Source organism: Theobroma cacao, chromosome 8 (assembly GCF_053813885.1).
Source record: "Theobroma cacao isolate CCN51 chromosome 8, ASM5381388v1, whole genome shotgun sequence".
Classification (NCBI taxonomy): Eukaryota; Viridiplantae; Streptophyta; class Magnoliopsida; order Malvales; family Malvaceae; genus Theobroma; species Theobroma cacao.
This window is the reverse complement of record NC_142646.1, coordinates 5150728-5176771: the sequence shown is the minus strand read 5'-3', so window position 1 is coordinate 5176771 and position 26044 is coordinate 5150728. Positions and strand designations below refer to the sequence as shown.

The window sequence follows — 26044 nt, the reverse complement described above, 5'->3', positions numbered from 1 at the left end:
AAAGATTCATTAAGTTTGTGCTCTAATTTTGGCTACATATGGATTATAGGTGTATATCTATCCTATATGCAAATCAATCACCTAATCAACTAAGTGCATTCAATCATACGCTATTCTATTCAAGGTCTACCTAAATCTCTTTCATTAAGGTTTAACCTACCTAAACTGCCAGTCAACTAGAAGCATTAAGAATAGAATAAAATTAACAACTTAAATCTATCAAACATAAGTAAAAGAGAAATAAATAATTCAGACTACGTATTGAGTTCAATCATAATCTTAGATTAACAATTTAGTTCCCCATCAAATCACACATCATCATTGAATAAAATTTAAACATTAAAACCAAGAGAATAAAAGAATAACAAAAAGATAGAAAAAACCAAGGATTGTATTCTTGATCTCCAAATCTCCTTGAATCCTTCAAATTCCTTCAATGACTCTGTGGCTTGACTCTCAAACGTCAATATGGTATTTCTCTCTCTTAAAAGTCTTCTGAAAGGTAGTTTTTATAGGCTTTGAAGTTAGGTCAAGTTGGGTGAAGAAAGAAGTAAATTTCAGTTGGGATTTCCTCATCAGACTATGTGAGTCACAGTTTTGCCCAATTAATTAATGGAAATCGTAATTGCTCTAGGACTACTATAATGTGTCAAATTCGACAAGATTTTTGACTACTTTCTAGGCTGAACTGGGTGAAGTGGTAAATATGAAAGTTGTAACTTTTTCTCTTATCTTTCCAATAGTCTAAGAATCGCTTCATTTGAAGCTCTGTAAAGACAGTTATAACTAAAAAACCAAAGTATATGCAATGAAAATCTATACTTCAAAATTGCTCTTCTTCTTCCATTAAAACTCTTTCTTCATCAAACACCTACAAAATCATAAATAAATCAATAACAACCTATATTAACCACATTAACACCAAATTGAGCATAAAATTAACTAAGATTAGATTGACTCACCTAAATGAACTAATTTAAAATAATTAAAATAAAACCTACTAATTTCTATATATTACTACAGGAATTAAGCTAAATTATTATCAAAATTAAACCCAAATAACTCTATATCATAGAGTTATCATGTGGCTACAAGAGAGGTAACTGTAGAGGACTGGCTGCAGCAAAAAATGAAGCACCTAGTGGGTTACCATGGCAGTCTCGTTAGGCAACCACCATAGTTTTTTTTTTTTACCTTATGGGTCTAGTTTTTTTTAACCCTTAAAGATAAAAAATTTTCAAAAATAATTTTTTAAAAATTTTAATTGTTTTTAGTTAAGAGAAAAAAATTTTAGATAAAATTACTTATAAAAAAATCTTCTTATATTCAAACGCAAGTGAAAAAATTTTTGTTATACGTCATGTTGAAAAAAAAAGTTGTTACACGTCATGTTGAAAAAATGTTATTACACGCTATGTTGAAAAAAATTTGTTACACGCCATGTTGAAGAAAAATTGGTATATGTCATATTAATAAAAAATATTGTTACACGCTATGTTCAAAATGTTGTTACACGGCATGTTAGAAAAAAAGTTATTACACGTCATGTTAAAAAATTTTTGTGACATATCATATTAAAAAAAAGTTATTATACATCATATTAAAAAAAATGTTGTTAGATATCATATTCAAAATGTTATTACACGCCATGTTAGAAAAAAAGTTATTATATGTCATGTTGAAAAAAAAGTTGTTAGAAACCATGTTTAAAAAAATTATTATACGTCATGTTGAAAAAAAAAGTTGTTACATCTTATATTAAAAAAAAATTGTTACACGTCATGTTGAAATAATATTACAATCATCTCTTAAGACTTTCGCAAATAGAAAAAAAAAATCTTTCCAGCAAAGTTATTGAACTTTTTTTGCAAAATCATTAGGAAGTGACACAAAATTTTGTGATATATCAACAAAATCAACTGGCAAGAATTTTTCTAGAATTTTTTATGAGATTTTACCAAATTAAAGATGGATGGAAGCAATCAAAACGTAAAAATCGTTTTCTTCCCTATAGTTCTTTTCACCTTCTTCTTTTTCTTTTTTTTTTCCACTTTCTCTTTATTTCAATTTTATACCGAATTTGAAAAAATTAAAACTTTTTGTTTATTTAAAAATGGATGGAAAATCTTGAGCTATTCATTTCTTTTCCTCTCCAACCAAAACACAAAAACTGTTTTGTAAAGCCTGACCTCATAAAATACTTGTCATGACATACATGTAATGATAGCATGATTGCATGTTAGGAGAGTCCTGAAAAATTTACAAAAGTAAGTATTGTACTTAGAGGTACAACAAAGTTGATTTAAACCTCGAACTAGATTAAATAAGAATTTTAAGGTGAAATTAAGAGCGTCACAGTCCAAAGATGACTTAAAATGGTAATTCAGAATTTGAGGATCAATTTGGAGTCAAACCGAAATTTTCACTATCTAGGGGCAACATAGTCATTTGCCACCTGAGGACAAAATGAGAATTTTTAGAAAAGATTGTTTGGCCCCATTTGACTTATTAGAGTATGATTTGAGTATTGGAGTATGATTTGAGGTTAAGAAGTGAAAAAAATTTTAATCCCAGTATTTTTTAGAGCATAGGGGTAAAATGGTAATTTTACCACCACAATGGCAAAACAGTAATTTTCCACCACCAGGACATTTGTCTAGTACATGGTCTTCCCTTATCCTCATTTTTGACCTTTGACTAATCATGTGATGGAAATAAAAGGTTTAAAATTTAAAGTTTTAAAAATGGACCAATAAGAAAATAACAAGTGTCAAGCTTAAGATATTTTATTATTTAACTAAAAAAATAGCATAAATCAGCCATTATCACTCCCAACATTTGGCCAAGCAAGGAAGAGAAGAAAAGAAAAGAAAGAAAAACCCTAGGGAGGAAAATCTAAGGAAAAATTGTTGAATTTTCAAGAAATTGGTGACTAAAGGTAAGATTTTTAATATTAAGCTTGAAATTCATCTTGCCCATGCATTCTTTTCCATTTTCCATGAATTAAATTCAAGTTTTCATGAGGGGCAATATGCTGGCCAGATTTAGAGAGAGAAAGTTGGTGATGAATTTAGTTGAATTTCAAGGTAACTTAGTGTTTTTAGGTGTTTTGTAACATTTAGTATGAAAATTAAGTAAGAAATCCACATGCCCATTATAGAACCTATCTTGGCTGAATTTTATGGGTGAGGTTTGATGATGAATTTGGTTGTTTTTCATGCCCTTTAGATTGTATTTGGTGCTTAGGAATACTGAAAATAAAAAATGGGTATCGAAAAATTTTACTCCCATTACTTAGTAATTTGCACAATAATGAGGGATATTTTGGTAATTACACTTAGAATAGATTTTTAGTGAAGTGTGTGAAATTTTGGGGAGTACTGGAAGTGCAATAAATTAATTGGAATCGAATTGGACGTTTAGACTGATTAAATAATGTATAGTGCGCGATAGGCCGAACACCTCTCATTTCATTGCATGCATTCATATAGAACATAGAATAGTTTTGTGACGATTTAGCATAAGTATATTAAATTTCCTGTTACACATTATGTATAGGTGGTGAGCCCTCGGATAAGGGCAAAGGTATTGCACCCGAGGATCAAGACTAGGAGTGTTGTAAATTCCAGTCAAAGTGAGTAACCACTGTTCATCTTATCTATCTAGAGTATTTTTACAATCGTTTTTATGATTTTAAGAATATTGAACCTAAATGAATTTTATGTTTTATGACTAATAATTGATTTAAGGAATAAGATTTATGACTTATTTTACAATTCAATAATATTTTTGAAAACAAGAGTATGTGGAGACCAACCTTTGATTTTGCTTATATATTTAAGTTTACGTACCTATGTTTGGAATTGATGATTTATGAACTGATACGTGATGACATATGTGGCTGGGATTTTGGGTTGTGAAATATATAAACTGTTTGTTTTCCTTTGACAGGCTGGGTAGTATTATGTTAGCCACGTGATGCTGTCAAAATTTTATTGATTGGTGGGTTATTTAATTAGCTACTGCAGTAGGTGGGTTTCTGTGGACCAGCCTATTAGAAGGGTACGGTAAACCCCGTTATATTTACCTTAGTAGGAGAGGCGCGAAGGATATCTCCTAAGGTACGATAGAGGTCACTTCAGGCCGAACCACCACTTGAGGATGAACTCTGCCAACGCCAAGGGATGGCTAAATTATGTTTTTATGAGTAGTTGTTAATTTAATAACCTTGGCGGACTCGGTTGAATACCTCAGTCAAGGTATCACCGAGTATGATTTTTGACATGAGCCAAGTTTTTAAGAAAATCATAAGTCGTGATATGTATTATAATGAAATGTGTTGTTTTATATGATTTGAAACAAGTATAAAATGTTGTGGATTACGGTATGATGAAAAGTTAACTGTCTCTATTTACTCGGCTTTAGATGTTAAACACGGACTTTGTTTACTCACTAAGTTTATGAAAACTCACCCTTTCTTTTTTAACCATTTCAGGTTCAGGATAATCTGTAGGCAGTCGATTTCATCAATGATTTCTTTTGGACTTACTTTCTTGGAAATCGTAGGTCTACATTCTTGCACACTTTTGGTTATCTCGGGGTCCATATGCCACTGTAGGATAATTTTGAATACCTGGTTTACTGTATCACTATGTGTATGAATTTATTTTGTTCTTACGCTACAAAAATTATTTATGCATAGTTCTATAAAAATTGTTTTATAAAAAAATGGATGATTTAGATTACAAAAATTTATTTTTAATCGAAAATGGATATCTTTCTACCATACGTTGTATTTTTATCAGGTTTCGAAATTTTCAGGTAAAAATGACCAAAATACCCCTGTGATGGCGAAAATTTTATTTTGATTGTTTTCGATCTAAAATAGTTTATATTCTCTTAAAACTCGATATTTAGTAACTATTGTTCTCAAGGGAAGTGAAAAACTGATGCAAGAGCCTTGCGAGGTTTCGGTTGACATACCAGGTAATGAATGTTTATCAAGACTTCGTGGCGATTGTCACGGGCTCGAAAGGAGTGTCGGGTCGTAACAATTCATGTGATATCAGAGCCTTGGCTTTAAAGATATTTTAAAGAGTAACTACAGTTTCAATGTGGAAAAATCTTGCACCGAATTTGAAAAAATTGAAAGACTTTGTTTATTTCAAAATGAATGGAAAAATCTTGAACCATTCTTTTCCTTTCTTCTATTTAAATTGTTCTTATTATTAAGATTTTTTAAAGGGACGATAAGCAAATAAAAAACATAGTTCATAATGGTTTGAAGGGTATCAGAGAGTTGAGAAAGCAGAGAGAGTTGGATGGACAATTTTCTAGATCGCATGAGAGAGAAATCGAGAATATCTAATTTGTCTAAAAGTGTTTTAAAGACAATTAACTTTCCATTTTAAGGTTATTTTTTATATGGGTTTATAAGGATGACTATTTTTCAGAATTTTTTTTTTTACTTTATGGGTCTAGTAGGTTTCAGGCATGTGAGATTGAACTTATAGCACGTTTGGTTCATGGAATATATAAAAATGAAATAAAATAGCTATTATGTGGTAATAGAATAAGGTGAGAATAAAATAGAATAGTTATTACGTAGTTTGGTATGACGAATGAAATAGGATAAAAATAATTATTATGACTTATTGTAGTGTTTTGTTGGTAACAATAACTTTGGAATGAGAAAAAAATAGAAAATAAAAAAACAAAAATATTCTTTATTATATATATGATTATTTTATTTTATTTTATATTTTAAATATTAATATTTTATTTATAATATAATCATTACCATTATAAAACACTAATATTTTATTTATAATTTAAATGTTATTATGATTATTTATTTTTAAATATTAATAATGTATAATTTATTTAAAATATAAAAAATTGATAGTTTAAATATTAATATTTTATTTATACTTTAATCAATAATATTAAAAATAATAATATTTAATTTGTAATTTAAATGCTATTATAATTATTTATTTTATTTTATTTTATTTTTAAATATTAATAATTTATATTTTATTTACAATATAAATAATATATCATTTAAATATTAATATTTTATTAATAAATTACTTATTAATTTTTTAAAATATCAATATTTTATTTATAATTTAAATTTTATTATGATGATTTATTTTTATTTAATTTTATCTTTTAAATATTAATAATTTATATTTTTTAAAATATTAATAACTGATTATTCAAGTATTAATATTTTATTTATAATTTAATCATTAATATTATAAAATCTACTATTTTATTTATAATTTAAATGTTATTATGATTATTTGTTTTTATTTTATTTTTTAAATATTAATAATTTATAATTGATTTAAAATATTAATAATTGGTAATTTAATTTATAATTTAAATATTAATAATTTTAATTAATTTTTAAATTCAAAATATTTTATAATATATAATTAATAACTTAAGCTTTTTATTATAATAAGATTGATTTTTTCTCTATTAGCATTTTTCATTTTTTAATTTAAATTTCACTTAATAATTTTAAAATTAATATTTTAAAAAAATAATATTTTATTTATAATTAAAATATATTATAATTAAAATATGACAATATTAATACTTTTTAATTTTTAATTTAAAACATAAATTTTAGAAATTTAAGTTTGTAATTTTTGAAAATAAATAGGGACATTTTAGTTTAAAATGTTTGGACTTTATTCCTATGGATGTGGAATAGCTAATACCATGAGGAAATGTGGTATTAGCTATTCCAAGCTTGTGCCAAATTTTGAAGAATAGTCATTCATTTTGGAATAACTATTCCTTTCTCAAAAGCAAACCAAACGAGGGGATAAAATTTTGTAACGAATAGAGGGGGAATGGCTAACCAAACATGACGTTAAGGTGTTTTTGAATTTAAATTTTTAAAAAGCCCAATTCAATAAGATTCTTACATTCCATTTATCTAATGTTAAATAAATAAAAATCAATAAAAAATAAAACAAAAAAACCTTAAATTGAGCTGAACAAAATGGGATATCTAAGACCTAAGTCTCTGCTTGCCAAAGTTACACTTCCTCTTTATTTGCTTTAATTTAAGACAATGAGCATATTTGGCTTAGGATTTTTTTAGCTTAAAAACTATTATAAAGCTCTTATGAAAAATAATAGTTTTTAGAATTAAGCTAAAACTATTTGATAAATTTACTTTTTATAAGCCCTTTTTTATAGAAAAGAGGTTTAGCAAAACAACTTATATAAACTTTAATTTTGATTAAAATTACTATAAAGGGTATTTAATAAATCAAGAAAAAATTGAATCAAATAAAAAGAGATGATTGTGAAAAAAATATAATTTCCTCCATAATATTATGAATTACTGAAAGATAAAAGAAGAATATAAAAAAAATATATGTTGTTATTTTTTAAAGATTAACTTGAAATTTATGATTTTTGGAGTTGAACAGAATTGATGTTACATACAAGGAAGAGAATTCAAGGTGGTATTAATAATGGACACAACTGGGTCAGGAAAATCACATTTAGCCATTAATTTGGCAACCCATTTTCCTATTGAAATCATCAACACTAATTCTATGCAAGTCTATCAAGGTATTGATGTCTTCACTAACAAAGTTCCCTTCCATGAACATAAAGATTTTAGCTTTTATATTTTTTTATTTTTTAATGGGCTATTTATTTTGTCAAGGAGTGCCATATGTTATGTTAACTGAAATGTGAAATTCATTATTAAGAAGCTCAGGATTCTGCAATTCCTATTGCCAAAGGATTTAAAGTTTATTTCAATTTTCTTGTAATGCAATCTATTATTATACCTAAAAGAAAAAATTGTTTAAAATTGAGTTACCACGAGTACAAATATTGACTTTTCAATTTTCATCAAATTTATCTCAACAACCATTAACCTATCTGACTGATTATTTTGATAATATTCAACTAATATTATATACACTAGAAAGAAGTTAAGAACAAACAAACATTATATAATTGTCATATTAAACAAAAAATTGAGAAATATCAAATAATAAAAAGGATTTTCAAAGCAAAGAAAAAAGAACGATAGAAAATAAAATGAAAAATAAAATAGAAAGAAAAAAATAATATCTGAATACAGTTTTGAATTTTGAATTTTTTTTTCTTAATTTTTATAAGAACAAAAAAACTCCTGGAATGATGATTTGCAAAAAAAGAGAGAGATCAATAAGGAGAGAGAGGGTATTTTTTTAGAGAGGATCTTTTTAAAAAAAATAACTCTCTTAAAAAGCTAAGAAATTAAAAAAAAAAAGTTCCTATTTTGAGTTTTTTTTTAAGTTTTTTTTAATTTTATTATTTAAAAAAATTATTTTTTAAAAAAATTATTTTTTAAAAAAATTTTCACAAAATATTATTTGACTTAACTTCTGCTTAAATTAAAAATAAACTAGACCAAATAGTTACTATGTAAGAAGGAGTCTGATACTCATGAAAAGTCAAATCAACACCGGTAACAGGAGCAGTATACGGATAAGAGCTTCTATAACTCCAAACAAAAACTCGTCGTAAACCATTCCCGAACAAGGCAAATATGCCTCAATTAAGTGTCCATAAGATGAGCAATACAAGAATTATACAAAAATCAATACTATATTTTTATTGGTTAACACCTCAATGATAGCAAGTCTCGTCAAGGTTTCAATTACTTATTAAAAAGTGTAAAGCGTTTTGGCTTAATCCTCATCTCTTGGAGACAGCAGAACTTGGTTGATCATTTGGTCCAGATTCTTGTAAGATGACCCTTTGGAACTGCCGGTGGCCTCCTCTGCTTTTCTCTTCCACTCTAGAGCTTTCTTCTTCATCTCTTTACCCTTTTCTCCTTCCATTAACTCTCTAACAAGGCCCTCAACTTCATCCCTCTTAACATCACTGTTAATTTCCATGCCGATTCCCCATTTAGTACAAGAATATCGACAGTTGGTTTGTTGCTCGGCAAAAAATGGCCAACATATCATGGGAACGCCACCAGATATGCTCTCAATCGTAGAATTCCAACCGCTATGTGTTAGGAATCCTCCAACAGAAGGGTGGCTCAGAACTTGTTCCTGTGGGCACCAAGTTGACATTAGTCCTCTGTCTTTGGTCTCCGCTACGAACTCCGCCGGCACGACTGCCGACTCACCACCAACAAGGTCTGGCCTGATGACCCACAAAAAGGTTTGGTTACTATTAGCCAGCCCCCAAGCAAATTCCGTTAGCTGATCAGCTGTCATGACAGCGATGCTTCCGAAATTCACGTAAACAACAGAGTTGGGCTCTTTGGAATCGAGCCATTGGATACACTCCGGCTCTTCCTTCCAAAGATTTGATCCAAGTTGTTTCAAATCATTATCATGGACATGATGATTCAGAGCAAGATGCAGGGGACCCACTGAATAAATGGGAGGTAGCATTGGAGATAGGGCGCCTAACATTTCATGCTCCAAGTCATCAAATGTATTCAATATTATAGCTGAGGCCTTTAGAGCTCGTTCAGTTTCAACGAAAACGAAATCAAGCATAATGAAATTCGGGTCAGTTGTCCGGATAAATGTTGGTAGATCCCTCAATCTGATACCTTCCATCGCCGGTATCCAATCTATGACAGTATCCAAGTATCCGTTCGTTAAATAGCTTTCATCTGCAAATTAAAGATACAACAATAACATCAATAACGGTGCCCATGAAAAGGATAAAAACTTAAAAACTTGGATCTAAAAAGACTATTTAGAAAGCTTGTTTTGGAGTGATTATATAATTACCTTTGAGAGGTGTATAACCCTTTTCCATTAGTTGGCGATAGTGAACATAACCGAGGAAGCCACATGCGCTTGTGGTCCAAAATAGAACTTCAGGGACGCCAAGTTCTTCAGCTGCATCAAGAGTGAAGCTCATGACCCCATCCGAAACAATGCAAGAGACAGGAGGAACGTTGGCTGAGGAGGAGTCGTTGAGCTTATGTAGAAGTTGTTTAAAGTGAGGCAAGCAGGTTTTCCTGGTGGACTCGCACAGGGATGGAATGTCTTGGGTAGCATCGACATCAGTCGGAGGGAGGCCGTCAGGAATCGTTTCGAAACGAAAGGAAGGGAGACCATTAAGAGCATCAGGACCTCTGGCCTTAAGCAGACGTTTGTGGTTGAACTCTGTGTTGACAAAGGTGATATGGAAGCCTCTGTGGTGAAGTATTTTGGCTAGCTTTAGCATGGGATTGATATGGCCTTGGGCAGGGTAGGGAATACAAACTGCATGAGGCTTATCCGCGAAACCCAAAGAACCCATCGTCTCTCTTTCACTCTGAAAGCAGGCGAACGCTAAAAAAAAATTCAAAGAAATACTCCAATGAACAACTGATTTGTGAAGGAAGGATATGCTTCAGGGGAGAGATTTAGGTCCCATTTTATAGCCTTCTGATGGATGGGTTGAAGCACTTTCTTTAGACTACAGTAATGTAAGCAGGTAGGAAATTACTAGTCAAAGGGACGCCAAATTTCTGAGGAGGAAAAGGCAAAAGTCAAATATATCAGGCAAGCCGAAAGAAAACAAAATAGTCCTACTCCTACTCATCGAAGAGCGTAATTAAACGATGAATTACAATTATGATTTTTGGAGTGGCAAATTCCCGCAAGCCGTGGGGCGGTTATATTGAACAAGATCTAATTGACTTATTTGATAATCACAGAAAAGTCTTTACAAAGGCAGCGCCCGCTCCAAGAGAAGAGTCATTGCTTCCTTGTGTTGATGGGTAAATGGCTAAGGCGGTGGACGCACTTGATCAAAGATTATGTAACCAAACACGCCATTCTCCATCCTACAACCAATCAATGCCCTTAATACCAAAATCATAAATTCCCGTAGTGATCATGTCTGATCATCCAACATCTGCTTATTCTTTACATTTTTTCTATTGGCACTATTGCACTCGCGTCATAAAATTTCAATTTCTCATAAACAATCTGGTCAGGATTTAGTTGGGAACGTGGATGGTGAAGGTGAACAATAAGCACGTGCAAGGAGATGAATGACCAAACAACCTTGTTACTACGAGGCTGATCAGCTCTTAATTGCTCTGCAAGTTCTACCTCCTTATATATTGTATTCGGAGCATAATTTTGGTTTAATTTTTTTATTAGATTTTATACTGTAATTGGTTTTTTATTTGTAGAACCAAATGAAGGTAAAATACCACAAAAGTGGCGTTAGAAAATCCAAATCTTTACTTTCTTTTTATCTAAACCTTTGCCGCCTTCCAAGGGTAATGGCACAAGGATATATAGCAGCTATATGACTTGAGGAAAGCTGAATAAATTTTTGCCTTCATAATTAGTTGGCATGTGCCCATGCAATATGTAAACTCGTCCTTGTTTTTTTCCCAGATATAGCATGTTGTTGTAATGAAAATTATTTAGCCAATAAATGCTGACAAATGAAGGACAACGACTATGTTTGCAAATAAGATGAAATCTCACTGGTCTTAAACTAATGACTGAAGAATGACCTCAACTAATATTCTTTATATTAAAAGGCAGTAAGAAAATTAAAATTTTATGTTTGAGGGATGAAAATAAGAGATTTAATATTTGTAATAACGAAATTATAAATTTTTTTATAAAAAACAAAATTATAACATTTTAAAAAATAATTAAATTTTAAAATTTTAGAAGAAACGGGAGCCCCTACTAGCCGACCTTCCTAGGGAACTGCAGACGCTCTTGAGTAAATATCTCAGTCGCCATTAACTACTATGTCTGCCCTGTATTTGATTATTAACGGCAAGGGTGCAAGTCGACAAATCAAAATTACCACCATCCGAAACAAAAACAGCCAGAAAGATGTTATTGTCCGATCAGATTGATCCTTAAATGTGTTGGTCTTCTACTCTTCTAATTTTGTTTCCCTCAAGCTTTGTCTTTCCTTTCGTGATTGACTAATGGAAAAAGGAGCAAGTTGAATATTTCGGCTATAGTGGCATGAAAACGCTTTGCTCTGTACATTTTACTAAGTTAAGCGATTGAAGCATAGGGTAACCAAAGAAATAATCCCATCAGCTGCCATCTCAATAGCTCTTTGGAGGGGGGCGGGGGGGGTTTGGGGGGCATTGAAGCCCTTTTATTATATTTTTAACGTTGTCAACACTTGTCGACAAATCCACCATGTTCTCAAAGAATGTAGACACGGTTACGTTTCTGGTCCTAATTTGAAAAGAAAATCTCATCATGATTACTCTTTATTAATAAAAAATTCGTTCCGTTGCCAAAAATATGATAAAAGCAAGCTGGTACTGAGATTGGGGGAAACCTTGGGAGTGGTGGCCAATGTCTATCCATTTAAATAATTGAAAGCCTTAATATGTCGTCCCTTGACAGGCTGACACCTTACGCAGAAGGCCATTCCTTGCAGAAAGGAAGGATTCCCACGTGAGGGATCAGCATTGGCAAGCAGCCGTGACTTATGTCGGCTTTGTGTCCTATATGAATCAATCGTTGTCGCAGTTCTTACCCTATCTCCTTTCACTCTTCCTTGGCACTCGGATAACTATTTTTAAAACATCTAGAGGTTAAATAACGTAATCATTTCAGTATTCAGTCACCAAAAAGATATCATTACCGTATTCATCAATGAATTTATCATTTTCCAATTAACGAAAAATAATCAATATCATATTATGATTAATTTCTGTCTTGAGTCCACAATTTTATTTGGCGGGGTTTGAGAGGCAAATGTAAAACTGATGCGGCGTGATAGGCGAAAGAGATCGTTAGAAGATTAAAAAACAAAAGGAACAGCAGACTTATGTCTCCATCACAGTTAATTTCTTTCGTGAATTAATTTGTGCTTTGAACATTTTTTCAGGCTTTTGACTTCAAGTTTGTGGGGTCTCCTAGCGGACGCGGTCTTATACGTATGCAACAGGTTCTTTGGTTATTACATGACAAATTTAAAGAAATAATATCTTATTACATTAAAAACAAAAATGTCGACGTATTTGCATACGAGACGTTATGTGCAAAAAAATTCAACGAATTTATAATGCGCAAAATGGGAATTGAGAGGCAGATTAGCTTATAAGGCACGACAGAAGATCAGAGGGCCCCTCCTGATTTGAATTGGCTTCTCTTGTGTCGATTTTTGCTCAATTCTAATGATAGAAAAAGGGAGTCTAATTAAACATTCGAACTTACTTCTTTTCGGTGCCGGCATATACTTGGATGAGGCAACTTGTCAATTGTCTACATCATTGTGCTAATTAATTCAAGACACTGAATCAGAATGGAAGGAGGGTTCAGACTTTTAAACTAACACTTAACATGGAAAATATACATTGTTCTTCATTATTGATTTTTCTTTTTAACTAAAGTTGACATTGTCGTCACAGAAGCCTTAAATGTACTCCATCAATAGATGGTCCAACGCTATTTGTATTTTTATATTTGAATTAACGAACATAAATACAACAGATACTTCCCCTTACGTTGTTTTCACAAGGGAACCAATAATTGAAGAAGGAAGATCAATTAAAGCCTTCAGTGACTCCTGCCTCATGAGATGATTCCAGCAACCTCGGGTTGCTTAGCAATCATCAATATTTAAGTATTAAATAGCGAAAGATGAACGTTGTGATATGGCCCATTTGATACATACATACATTGACTTATGGGCGAGCTCTGCTCATCCAACTAAAAAGCAAGAGATGCCTTGCCTTCTTCATTCCTTCCATTCTAAATATTAAATGCATAGAAAGCAAGCAAAATATCTGCTATTCTGATGGAAGCATCCTAAATGCCAAGGACCAAATGCTTCGCATCTACCAATTCTAATTAAGAATGAATGTGACGTGTAGATCATGACTAGTAGTAAATGATTGTTTTGGAGTAATAGTGCCCGATCAACAATTGGTTGGGTTGATTATAGTGCAAACAGTGGGCTTCTAAGATTTTATATGATATTGTATGCATGGATGGAAGAAGTATATATAAAAGAAATTATCTGAACACTGGTCAAATATTGAATAAAATGTCTCGATTTTTTTTCTTAAGTAATTGTACATTTCACTTTTATTTTATTTTGTTACTTTTTATAACTAAAATGAGATTGTACAAACCCCACATGATGAGTGAACCAATTATGATATATTTATCCATGCTTGGTATCAAAATAACTGCATAACTGAATCAAAGGTCTTTAACTCCTAGGCACAAATTCTTGAGAGGAGAGAGAGACTAAATTTTGTGGAATGAAAGGAAAAAGATTATTGTTATTGAATAACTCAAAATCCGATGAACTTTAAAGAGAAAAGAAGAAGGAAAAAGCACAAACGCAAATGGTATTGTTTCTTCTATTTTTCTCTTGTTTTTCCTCATATGGTGTAAGTATAGACACGGAACAAAAAAGAAGAGTCACAGGTCAAGGTGGAGAATTTTCGCATAATACTTTAATTGTTGAATCAATCACCCAGCTAATATACTTCCATTATTTCTCTTCCTTTTTTTAACATGGAAATGTTGAAACAAATTATTTTAGAAATTTAAAATAATGCCAGTAGGTAGCAGCCTCCACAGTACTGGATTTCTTTTTGGATTATGCAATTTGTCTTTATATATACGTATAGGTTTGTCTAACTGAGCTCATCATTAATTTTGAATCCAAAGATTCAACGTCAAATATATCTATATACTTTTTTGTTCAATTTTTATTTCTAATGATTTGATCTTCAAAACTTCCAATCAACAGTCCTCAAGCGAAAACTCATTGACCGTCGTGAATATGCCACGTGAAGGAATGCAAATAGTTCAAATAAAAATGACGGAACCAATAACATTACTCTTTGTTTTATATAAACGCTTTTATTTTGCTTATTAAATTAATTTAATTTTTATATGCTTATTAAAGATGGCATAATATTGAAAAAAAATTAAACTAATTAAAAAAAATTTAATAATTTTTTTATTTTTTATTACTTTCAATCAAATTTTTATATTTTTATTTTGAATCAAATAAATATTTATAATTAACGGTTGACTAATTTTCATTAATCAAAATATTACTCATTATTCTATATTTGCATGGAACTAATGTGATTTCGATGAAGAGGGTAAAAAATGCTACATGATAATATCATTATTTCACATTAATATGTCATGTTGTCATTAATTATCGCATTTTAGCATATCACGTCGTCATCAATTATAATATTTTAACATGTCACGTGAATGCCACACATGGACGGACCCACCTATATAAAAGTGGTGTCACATGACACTACTCAATCATTAAAAATTTATACTAAGTATATTACTTATCTAAAATTTTACATAGTTAATAAAACTAAAGAGCTCACTAATTTTTTTATAATTTTATCGAGAGTGAGGTCAAATATTCCTAATCAAAGTAAATTTATCAAAAAATAATTTATATATTAATACTAAAAAATAAAAAAATTATAATTTAAAATTTTATTAAAAAAGTCAAAATCTAAACTACTCACTTTTCAAAAGTTCAAATATTACTTTTTAGACCTATGAGACTTCTTTTCTTAATCTTTGATTGCATTTTCACCTTTCCACAAGTCAAAACAACTCATCTGAATTTTAATTGTTCAATTGTAAATCATTTTCAACTTAAATCAAGTTTTTAAATTATTCATGTGTAACTTTTTTTGATTAATTTGATAGTTTGGGACTCAAACAAAATCTTTTTAATAGAAATTAGTATTGCATATCAAATAATATCTTGAAATTATGAATCTTTTTTTTAAATTTATTTTATAGATATATTGTTTGATTATTTAATTTTATGTAGTTTGTAAATGCTTATATTTAGTTTTGATCAATGAATAAAAATTTGTTAAATTGTTAGTTGTTGAATATGCTAATAAGAAATGAGTAATGATTTTTAACAGGTTTTTGTATAAATAAGTTATGAAAAGATATTTTAAAAAATAAAAAATTATCTCACAAGACTCAAATCTTGGACAACAATAATATAATTCTACTAATAATGGTACTCAATAATCTTTTAAGTAAAATTGTATTGAATTTGATCTAAGTACTTTCTCGACAAATCCTAAATTGAAAGAAAATTTTTTTAATTATTATTATTATTTTAATTAAGACACCATTTAAAAAATTTTTTGATTTTGTCTCTGGTGCCATGCGACATATAATAACAAATAGCATTTTGACTGAATCAACCATTAATCATAATGACTAATTTGGCTCAAAATAAAAAGTATAAGGGTTTATTTTGTTAAAAATAAAAGTATAAGAATTTGAATAAATGTAATAAAAATATAAAAACTTTTTAAAATTTTTTTAACTAGTTAAGGAATTTTTTCAAGTATTATATCCTTTTAAAATCTGATGAGACTCATTATCGTTTTTGGACTTGTTTGTAATTACACTTAGTTTAAAAGCCCAAACTTGGGTCCAATTTATATGGGCAGCAGATCCATTTCTAAAGCAAGCAACAGTACTGAGCCCAAGATTAAGGGTTATTGTCCAACAAAGTTTGGGCATCTTGCTCTCACCTTGATTGACGTCGATAGAGCTAATTTCTTCATGCTTATAAATTATAATTCACGTTTGCCCAGCACAAATTCGAAGGACAAGGAAAGCAGGACATAAACAGAACAGTTATTCAATCAAGGCAAAAGTGTTTTGCAAATCTATCAGCCTCTTTTACCTGCTGGAAAATTTTGACAGAAATACCAACAAAAACGACAATACCTTTGACCCGTGAGGGAAAGTCTATTCGGCCAGTTGATGTGGGCTAGCTGAGGACCTCAACCAATGAGGCCTTGATCGATTGGTGCCACTTGCAAAGTTACCCACTCCAAGGCAAGAAAACCCAACAATGGTGAAATCATTTGGAAAGCATTAATTCCAAGTATTAAACACAATTAGTATCCCGACATTAGGTTCCTAGAGTCAATAGATCTTTTGCAAGCCTTGATTCCTGAGGTAACAATTTCCAGCCGCTGGTAACAATTAAAATACTACTTGCAGCAATTTTCACTATTTAAACCTTATAATAAGTTTGTGTGTTAGACCGTTAGTAGTTGGGACATGTTGTTTGGACTGTCGAGGCACTGGAATTGAGTGTAATTAACAACGGAATATGGATACTATTTCTCACTTAACAATCTGAAAAGAGAAATTTGAAGGGAAAAGTGGGCATTGGAGAAACCAAAATAGTAACAATTAACAGTCATAAATTTATTTACAAATATAACAGCAGATTAATACAGAATACAAACTAAAATCACCCTCACACAAGTGTTGAACACTGAGAAGTGAGAGGGTCAAACAAGGCTGGTAACAAGTACTTTCTTCCATTGACACCTTGTGCATTGTAGCTAGCACCGGTGGTTCGATCCATTAAAAGCTCTCCAGCATAACCAGGGTGCGCCCCTTTACCGTACACTCCAGGGCAAGCCGATGCAACCTCAAGCTCAGCGCCAGCCGAGCCCAGGAAATAGCCATTTCCAAAAGGATTCGTCACGGCCCCTGCCAAAAGGCTGGCTATATTTATGATCATGCCATCGACACCCACGTCTCCATTGGGTGCACCAAGTGGCGCAGTTTGGGGTCCGTAAATAGGCTGGTGGAATGGCCACGCGCATTGGCCTGGGCACTGAGTCACCGAGTTTCCAACCCAGATAAAGACGGATTTTTCCTTGGCGTTTGAGCTGTGAAACCCGCAGTTACTCAGGCAAAAGGCTTCGACAGACACGTCTTTGGCTGTAAGGACTATAGTTAATCCACCAGGTTTGGAGTGGACTCGCCTAGCCAACCTGGAAATTTGGGACTTTTTCAGAATTTTGCCAAGGGAGCAGTTCCTATCAGTGACTTGGTTTGCCAAGACAATACGGGCATCCTTTTTGCCAGCTTTTTTCATGTAAGTTTGGATAGTATTCCACCAATGAGAGACTAAGGGTTTTACAGGGGAGGGACCCAAGTTTTCCTTTTGTGGATTGAGAGAAAGCAGAAAATCAGCAATGATGGATTTCTGAGCTGGTGAGAATTCACCATACCAAAGAATGGAGACAGGAAGATTTCCTTCAAGCAATGCCCCCTTGTGGTAACTCAGGGCCATGGTTGGTGCCTGGTATAGAGACGTTAGCCTTCTTGCTCCAAGACAAACATCAGCTAGGCTTAGGTGAATAAGTACAACGACAAGAGGGAATATTTTGGCTAACTGATAGAAACCCATTTGAAAGACTTAAAAAATTCGTAGCCAAATGTTGAAAGATTCTGAACTTGCAAGTGACGAAGGCAGCTTGAATTTGATTTTGGGATACGAGTGAGGGGGTATATATAGGTGAGTTGGTTCATGCACTGAGAAAGTGGCAGGGTTGCGCGGTAGCTTTCACTGGCAGCTACGCAGTTAAAATACAGAGATCACGAGAACTGGGAAAGGATAAGATTTAGAGGGAGACATCTGGCGAGAATCTACCTTTAATTTTGAGGCATTTTATTTGCATGGAGATTAGGAGACTTAGCTAATGCTTACATCGATTTCACAGCCACCAAAATGGCAAGGAATAAGGTCCCTACCAGAAACCTAGGCTGTTTCGCATTTCGATTCACTTCAGTTTTAGAGTTTTTCTTGGATCGATGCTCCTACCTTATTATTGTTGTTGTAATTGTTCACCTCGCCCCCCCCCCTTTCTTACATCATTTCGAATAGTTCTACCATCATCCCATTTCCAGCTACTGCGATCTGGTCCTCCCACATACAAATTAAATGGTAGTTGTTTAATCTATTGTTTGATCTCAGAGCTGAAGTACCCTGCTTCACTTGCTTCTCAAGGTCATGGATTAGTAATTGAAATAAGTTGTTTAACGCGTATAATTTATAAAATCGATGTAAAACTGACCATTGCGGTTAACTTAAATTTTGTATGCGTGTTGTGGGTGCATTGTTCTGTGCGAAAAGAATCTCTAGGTTATGCCCATATATGTAGGTAAGGTAGGTTCATCTTTTAATTTGTTTGTCCACAACCAAAAGTTGCAGTGTACTGTCACATCATGGGATTTCTAAACATTTGGTTGCTCAAACTGAACTTTAGGGCTTAGAACCAGAGAGCCCTCCCATCCCATGCTTGGTAGCGTCAGATGCCATGCCTGATATTGCTAGTGGTTCACCAGACATCTTATCAAACTTAATCATGAGAAGCAATGTTCAAAACCATTGAAGATCTCAACCGCCCAATCTTTCACAATTTATTGTCAATTAATGCAAGCATGTAGACATGGGCTCTCTTAAGCTGGAGGCCAGGTGCTTGGATCAGATAAGCAAAATAATAAGAATAAAAAAATATCACCATACTAATCCTTTAGAATTAGAGTTCCTTCGGAAAATTACACTAGAAGTGGTGGCTTCACTATATGTTAGACCCTTAAGAGTAATTTTTCTACTCTACCCATCATACATCCAGTCTATTACTCTCGATTTAAGGCAGGAACCTCGGTTTTCTACTCTTTTTCCTCTTTTTTTTAACTTTTATTGAATTCATTAATCACAAAAAAATAATCAATGAAATCTAAATCACTGTTTCAAATATGATTTAATAGAATTATTCAAATTACATATTAAATTATTGAAATTTGTTTAGATGAAAACTTGAAATTGATATATACGAGGACAACTAAATTGCTATATTGAACGACAAATCAACAATCTTCACTCAAATTGATCATGTTTTTGATACTTTTATTGAATATTATGATTTTATTGTCTATGTGATGGGTGGGTATCACATTTTTTATTTTTTTGGTTTAATTGACCAAAATTAATTAGTTAAGAGTTTCAAAGCATCACTTGTGCAGGTATGTAGTATTCAAAGTTTTGGGTGACCATGCTTTCAAGAAAGGGAACAAAGCAAGCTCATCAGCCTTCAGACAGGCTGGTCGCTCTGCTCGAGCTCTCCGGATGCTGCTCCTTGGCAGCATCCAAGGTGTACAAGTGAGCTGCTACAGGAATATAATACTACTCATTTACAGATTTCTTCGAAGGTTATGAATAAAAAACAAAAGTCCAGCAGCGAAAGCATCGACCGCAAATGAATATGCAATGCTGCGCTGGTAACTTTTTTAAAATTTAATTCTATAGTAACCTTAAAATATCTATGAATCCAAAGAGCAGCAAATTCTCAACACTGAATTCCAATTGCAGCCAATAATTGAATGATGAAATCTCTCTCATTGCAAAGTCAGCCTATAGATCGTAGACTCAAGCTGGAAAAAGAGGGAAGAGTTGACAATATTTTCATTTATATCAGTCTAGGCTCTACTGCCGTCCTTCCTAGAAGGTGTGAGTGTTGACTTGGGAACATCTAAAAATGCTGGTTTCCAAAGTCTTCTACAGCTTTCAGCTCATAAAGTGCAAAAAATGAAGGCGGATGGGAAGAATGGGGGCATGGATATGACACTCAGACCAACATTAAAATTAATATTCCTGTGTCATCTATGCTTTACATATATTATCATCTTATCCTAGGCATATTTTTATCTTCCATGAACATGTACATGTTTCTACATTCAGCATATTGTCGAAGCAGCAGGATCATAATTAATCACAGGCTCTCTCACTGCTGTAAGAGAATCAAACAGTAATGCCAAAGGGAATTAATTACCCATCTCACTGACTCCTTACCAAATGCTTGAACATTTTCAGTTCCAATCCATGATCTGTGTTGAAAGTTGAAACTGATTAGTACCCTAAATCTCCCAAAACAAAGGTACCCAAAATTTTGGTAAGCGTAAGAGACAAATACAGCTATATAGGCCATCCAGATTGCAAACAAAGAGAATCAATACGATACAGGAGATGGAACTTTAGTCAAAGATTTCATGTTCATGACATTACTTGAAGTTTTTGTTTTGTGATGGTTAATTTGATTTTGAATTACAGAAGGCTTAGATTCTAAAGGACCTGACTCGTGCAGCTACAAAATTAAACAATTTTGCAATATAAAAAGTGAAATATATATGTATATATAAGGTATGACATGTCTGCAAGTATGTAACAAGGCAGCTATTATCCAGTGATGAATTAAACTCCCCATCAGACAAGCTGCAGAACTACTTAATATGTTTTGAGTCTTTCGGGACTTTAGGGCATTGTAAGTAGACTCCTTGGCAACCAATTCAACAAATATTAATATAATATTAAAATAATTTTATATTGCATTAAGATATAAGAATCATGTGATTCAAGTAATTATACTTAACAAATTAGCATGCCTCGTGATTGCCAGGATTGGGATAATGTTTAAGCTCGTCAATTTAGGCTTTAGATAGGATGACGCAATTACATGTTTATTTATTTTAATTGTGTCTTGCAAGCAGTATCAATACCCTTTTATATTTTTGAAAGGTCTGGAGATGAGTTTCTTCTTAAATTTTCCCTCATCAATTAGTCATTAATCATCTAAAAATGAAAAGAAAAAAAAGAAAATTAAGTTAAAGACTTAAAAGGTTACTGCTAATTAATGTTGATAGATTCCTAGGCTTGCAAACTAGTATTTGACAATTAAATTCATTCACAAATCAACTAACCACCCATTGTACAAAGAATTCCTTTTTATTCATATGCCACCAGCCTCACACCGTGTACTTCCCCTTTTCCAGTGCCTTTGAATTTTGAAGTTCAAACTTTAAAGCAAAAAACCAACGTTCAGCTGCAGATTCGCTTGCAAAACCAAGTACACGACAAGTACGAACTTTTTTTTCAAAAGGGTCAAAAGAGCTGTGCTGGCTGGCAATGGCTGGCCCTGGCGAACCACTGCAACTCCACAGCTGTACGCTGTCTTGTGTTAGCTTGATCCAGCTAAGCCTATTAACTAATCTCCTTTTCTCGCTTTCACGAGCCTTTTGTGCGTTCCCTTCAACACCGTTTTGAAGAGCCGCAAGCGCGTAATCTCACATGCCCTTCACCTAGGATACCCACGCTTCACCTCCTTGCCCACTCGCTGACTGCCAGCTGGATCAGTCCACCCTTCCCAATAAAATTAACTCCAGCCTGTCTTCATAACGTCTATCTGCTTCATTTTCCCGTATTTACCCTTCTCTTGTTCCATAATGTACTAAAAAGCCAAGGCTGTTTTGGTCAAATCAAGGGTGAGGCTAACTGTGACTAAGCTGTAATGCTTTTTGTTTTCTACCGAACGAAAAGAGCTCGCTCGCTCCCACAAGAAACTTGGACACACGCGCCTCCTTGGTATTGATCTCCACGGCCATAAGTGATTGGTGCGTGAAGTCCAATGACCTGGAGATAGTGTTTTCTTTTTTGGCCTTTTGGATTAATAACGAGCTTGAACCGGTGGGTCTCTGTTGTAACTTACTGGCGAAGTCGCAACTCGTAATCGGGAAAAGCCCATCTTACTTCCACTAAATTTTATTGTCTGTTTCTCTGCAGGTTCCCTCCCTTCACTCAATCCCAAACGCTTTCTTTTTATAATTCAAAAAATTAATTAAAGCTCAATAAATAAACTCTGTTTCAGGCCTTTATATACACCCTTTTCCCCTCTCTCAAATCCACACCCAACACACAAATTCAAAGCAATCTCAGCTTATTCTTTTCTATTCCTCTGCTTGATACTCTCCAAAATCAAAGCAGCATTTTTCCTGTCAAAGATGGCATCTTTTGTTACTCAAAGTGTGCTTAAAATTTTCCTTTTGATCTCTTTGTTTCAAATCTCTTTGGCTGGAAGGAAGCTGAGTGAACTGGTGCAAGACCAGCCTCAGCTCCTGACATACCACAATGGCCCCCTCCTTTCAGGCAAAATTACAATCAATCTGATTTGGTATGGCAAGTTCAAGCCTTCCGAGAGGGCTATTGTTTCTGATTTTGTCACCTCCCTGTCGTCTACTACACCATCTCAAAACAACCAACCCTCGGTTGCCAAGTGGTGGAAAACCACTGAGAAATACTACCACCTCACCTCTAAGAAATCCACTCTTTCCCTGTCTTTGGGAAAACAGATTCTTGATGAGAACTACTCGATTGGGAAGTCACTCAAAAGCAAACAAATTGTGGAATTGGCCTCAAAGGGTGACCAAAAGAATGCTATTAACGTTGTCCTAACAGCATCTGATGTTGCTGTTGAAGGGTTTTGCATGAGCCGATGTGGGACTCATGGATCTGCCTTGAGCTCGAGCAAGGGTCACATTAAGGGTGACAAGTACTCCAAATTTGCTTACGTTTGGGTTGGTAACTCCCAGACCCAGTGCCCTGGTCAATGCGCCTGGCCATTCCACCAGCCAATCTACGGACCACAAAACCCACCTTTGATTGCACCTAACAACAATGTGGGTCTTGATGGCATGGTGATCAACTTGGCTAGCCTATTTGCCGGGACTGTCACGAACCCTTTTGGAAATGGTTACTTCCAGGGTCCAGCTGACGCACCATTGGAAGCTTCATCCGCTTGTCCTGGAATTTATGGCAAAGGGGCTTATCCAGGCTACGCTGGAAACCTGCTGGTAGACCCTACAACTGGTGCTAGCTACAACGCTCATGGCGACAATGGAAGGAAATACTTGCTTCCTGCTTTGTATGATCCTGCTACATCATCTTGTTCAACTTTGGTCTAAAAGTTTGAAGCAGTGATTAGCAAATTAGTAATAGATGTACACGGTTTATAGAAGGATGTAATTCTTTTATTTGTTAATTAATTTTGCTTATGCGGATAATAATAGAGCAGCAAACGACTTTGGTTTGCTTTTTCTCATAATTGACAATTCTTGTTTGCTTTCCAGTTTTCCATGAGACTATTGCTTTTACTTGATTAATCTCTAATCAGCTGATTAACTGTCATTTTCTTAAGCGCTCCCACCGTATTTTTTTGGTTTCATACAATTGGTACGAGATTCGGTCAAGAATCTAGGCAAAACGTTACTTGGTAATTTCGTTTCTGCTTTTCCAGTTCTCTTGGCCCAGCTTAGGAAGAAACCAGCTATGGGTGTTAGAATGTTCAGTGAAAAAAAACCACAGTTGCCAGCAAATTTGGACCCTACTAGGAACAATGGTCATTTTCAAGCAATTATAGACAATTATTCACGCAAGTGCTTTTTTGCCGAGCACATGTCTTGTCCTAAAGGTTTTTAACTATGTGCCTATCCTGGGAAAATGAACATAAAAACCGATTCTGCTTTCTTCAGGGCACAATATAATATGTGCTTAAAAGAGCTTAAAATGAAGGGAAATTTCAAAGAAAACTGCACTTTGATCTGCGAATGATTAAATTTAAAGTCAAAGCAGAAAGCATTAAGTCAAAACCATTCGTTCAAGATCCAAGGATGTTAATTTCTTTGCCTACAAACATGTTTGAAGTTAGTTCAATTGAAAGAAAGCATTCATTTTTTTTTTACCAAATAGCATCATCTCTTTAATTTGGAGAAGTTTGTCTGGAGTTTAGATTCTGATGAATATAAGAGATCAGATTCACTTATGCTTAAGCTGCAACGAATGCAAATTTTCAACCAAGGCATGATAGAAAACTGGTAAATTTCTAGCATCCGAGCAAGCAATTTCTTGAAGCCTAGCTAGAAAACAAATTTACATATTATCATTACAGTAACACTGATCTAAGAATTGCCAATTGTTGCAAGATAAATTGATCCCGGTATTTAGAAAGTGATAGGAAGGAGTTGCCCTATTTAGACACGTAACATTACTTACGGTCAAGTGGGTTATAATTGGCCTAAAAGAGATTACAAGAGGTTTGGGGGTAAAACATTGGTATTGTATATAAATCTTTTACACTTAGTGTAGCCATTTCCTTCCCAACAAATGAAAGTACAAAAACTCTCTTTCCAACCTCCACCTACCATATGAGCTAAACCCAAATAATTTTTTCTTTCACCCTATCAAAGGTCACAAGCATCAGCCATTAATTGTATGTTGTTCTCATTTGAACACGATGAGCACCTATATTTTGGAATGAAATGTTACTACAAACACAATCAAAAACAATTTATAAACTTTTACAAGTTAGTTAGCTTATGTTTTTACCATGAATAAGGTGCATAATGTAGTATATATGTACCAAAAACAAAAGTGCACAATCTAGCAAACTTATGAACATTTGAAGTGATCATATCTCTTTTCGTAAAAATACATTATAAACACCCTAAATTTAAATGTTGACAGTTGATAGGAGACATGGTAAATAAAGAGAAGTGAAAAGAAAAAAAGAAATAGTTCCAATATTATTTATCAATGAGGAAAAAATCTGGTCAACGAGGTTTCGCCTCAATGACTAGAAAGAGGTTCCGAAAACTTTAAATCTCAATTTCAGATGTCACGAATATAGATTTAATTCAATTTTAAATTAGTTAATTGATTTGTTTATTCATTTCTTTCATGGATATAATATGTAATATACATTAAAGTTATTAGATCGTAATTGTATTTTCATGAAAAAATTATTTGTTTTTATGAAGAAAAAGAAAAAGAAAACACTAGAAGACAATAATTTATGTATGTACATCTCCAAAATTTCTTGAATTTGGTGCATTTTGTAGAAAATATATAAACCATTTATATGATGATATTTTGATGGAAATCAAGCAACTGCAATAACCACTACCTTACATTAGAAAAAAAAACAGCAAAACATTAAACATCAGAAATCATTAAAGGCGTTTATATTCTGCAACACACAACTTGCTACAATTGCATGCTACAGACCAACATGACATGTTTTCTGTACTTAAACATTATTTTTGTTTTTAGGTTTTTGTTTCTCTCTGTGATTCACAATTATGATAACTTGAGATTCCAGCAACTTGCACATTCGAATATCTGAAACCATCCCCCTTGGGTGCACAGTCTCACACATACAAAAAACAAACCAAAGAAAAAAAAAAGATCATGAGGACATTATCTCGGTAACAATAAACATTTAAACATTCCTTATGCTTATTACGCGTTTTTCCTCAGACAATGGCACTCAATTTTGTCCCGGTCTTTTTCTCCTTAGGCACGTCTCTCTTTGTCATAATCCCCTCCTTAGCTG

At 33.0% G+C, this 26044-nt stretch overlaps 3 protein-coding genes across 3 annotated transcripts; 1 reads left to right on the top strand and 2 right to left on the bottom strand.

Annotated features, from left to right (window-relative positions):
• Positions 1-8615: 8615 nt before the first annotated feature.
• UGT85A4 (UDP-glucosyl transferase 85A4) lies at positions 8616-10397 on the bottom strand. The gene is made up of 2 exons (XM_018126250.2): positions 9786-10397; positions 8616-9664 (listed from the first exon to the last, which is right to left on the bottom strand). Exons 1-2 carry the CDS (start codon positions 10300-10302, stop codon positions 8718-8720), a joined length of 1464 nt encoding a protein of 487 aa, XP_017981739.1. The 5' UTR covers positions 10303-10397; the 3' UTR covers positions 8616-8717.
• Positions 10398-17195: 6798 nt separating this feature from the next.
• On the bottom strand, positions 17196-18426 carry LOC18592135 (protein PHOSPHATE-INDUCED 1-like). The gene has a single exon (XM_007018681.3). It carries the CDS (start codon positions 18229-18231, stop codon positions 17287-17289), a length of 945 nt encoding a protein of 314 aa, XP_007018743.2. The 5' UTR covers positions 18232-18426; the 3' UTR covers positions 17196-17286.
• A 4120-nt stretch (positions 18427-22546) lies between these two features.
• Positions 22547-23758, top strand: LOC18592134 (protein PHOSPHATE-INDUCED 1-like). Its single transcript, XM_018126342.2, has one exon. The coding sequence runs from the start codon at positions 22659-22661 to the stop codon at positions 23616-23618; it is 960 nt and encodes a 319-aa protein (XP_017981831.1). The 5' UTR covers positions 22547-22658; the 3' UTR covers positions 23619-23758.
• Positions 23759-26044: the final 2286 nt, after the last annotated feature.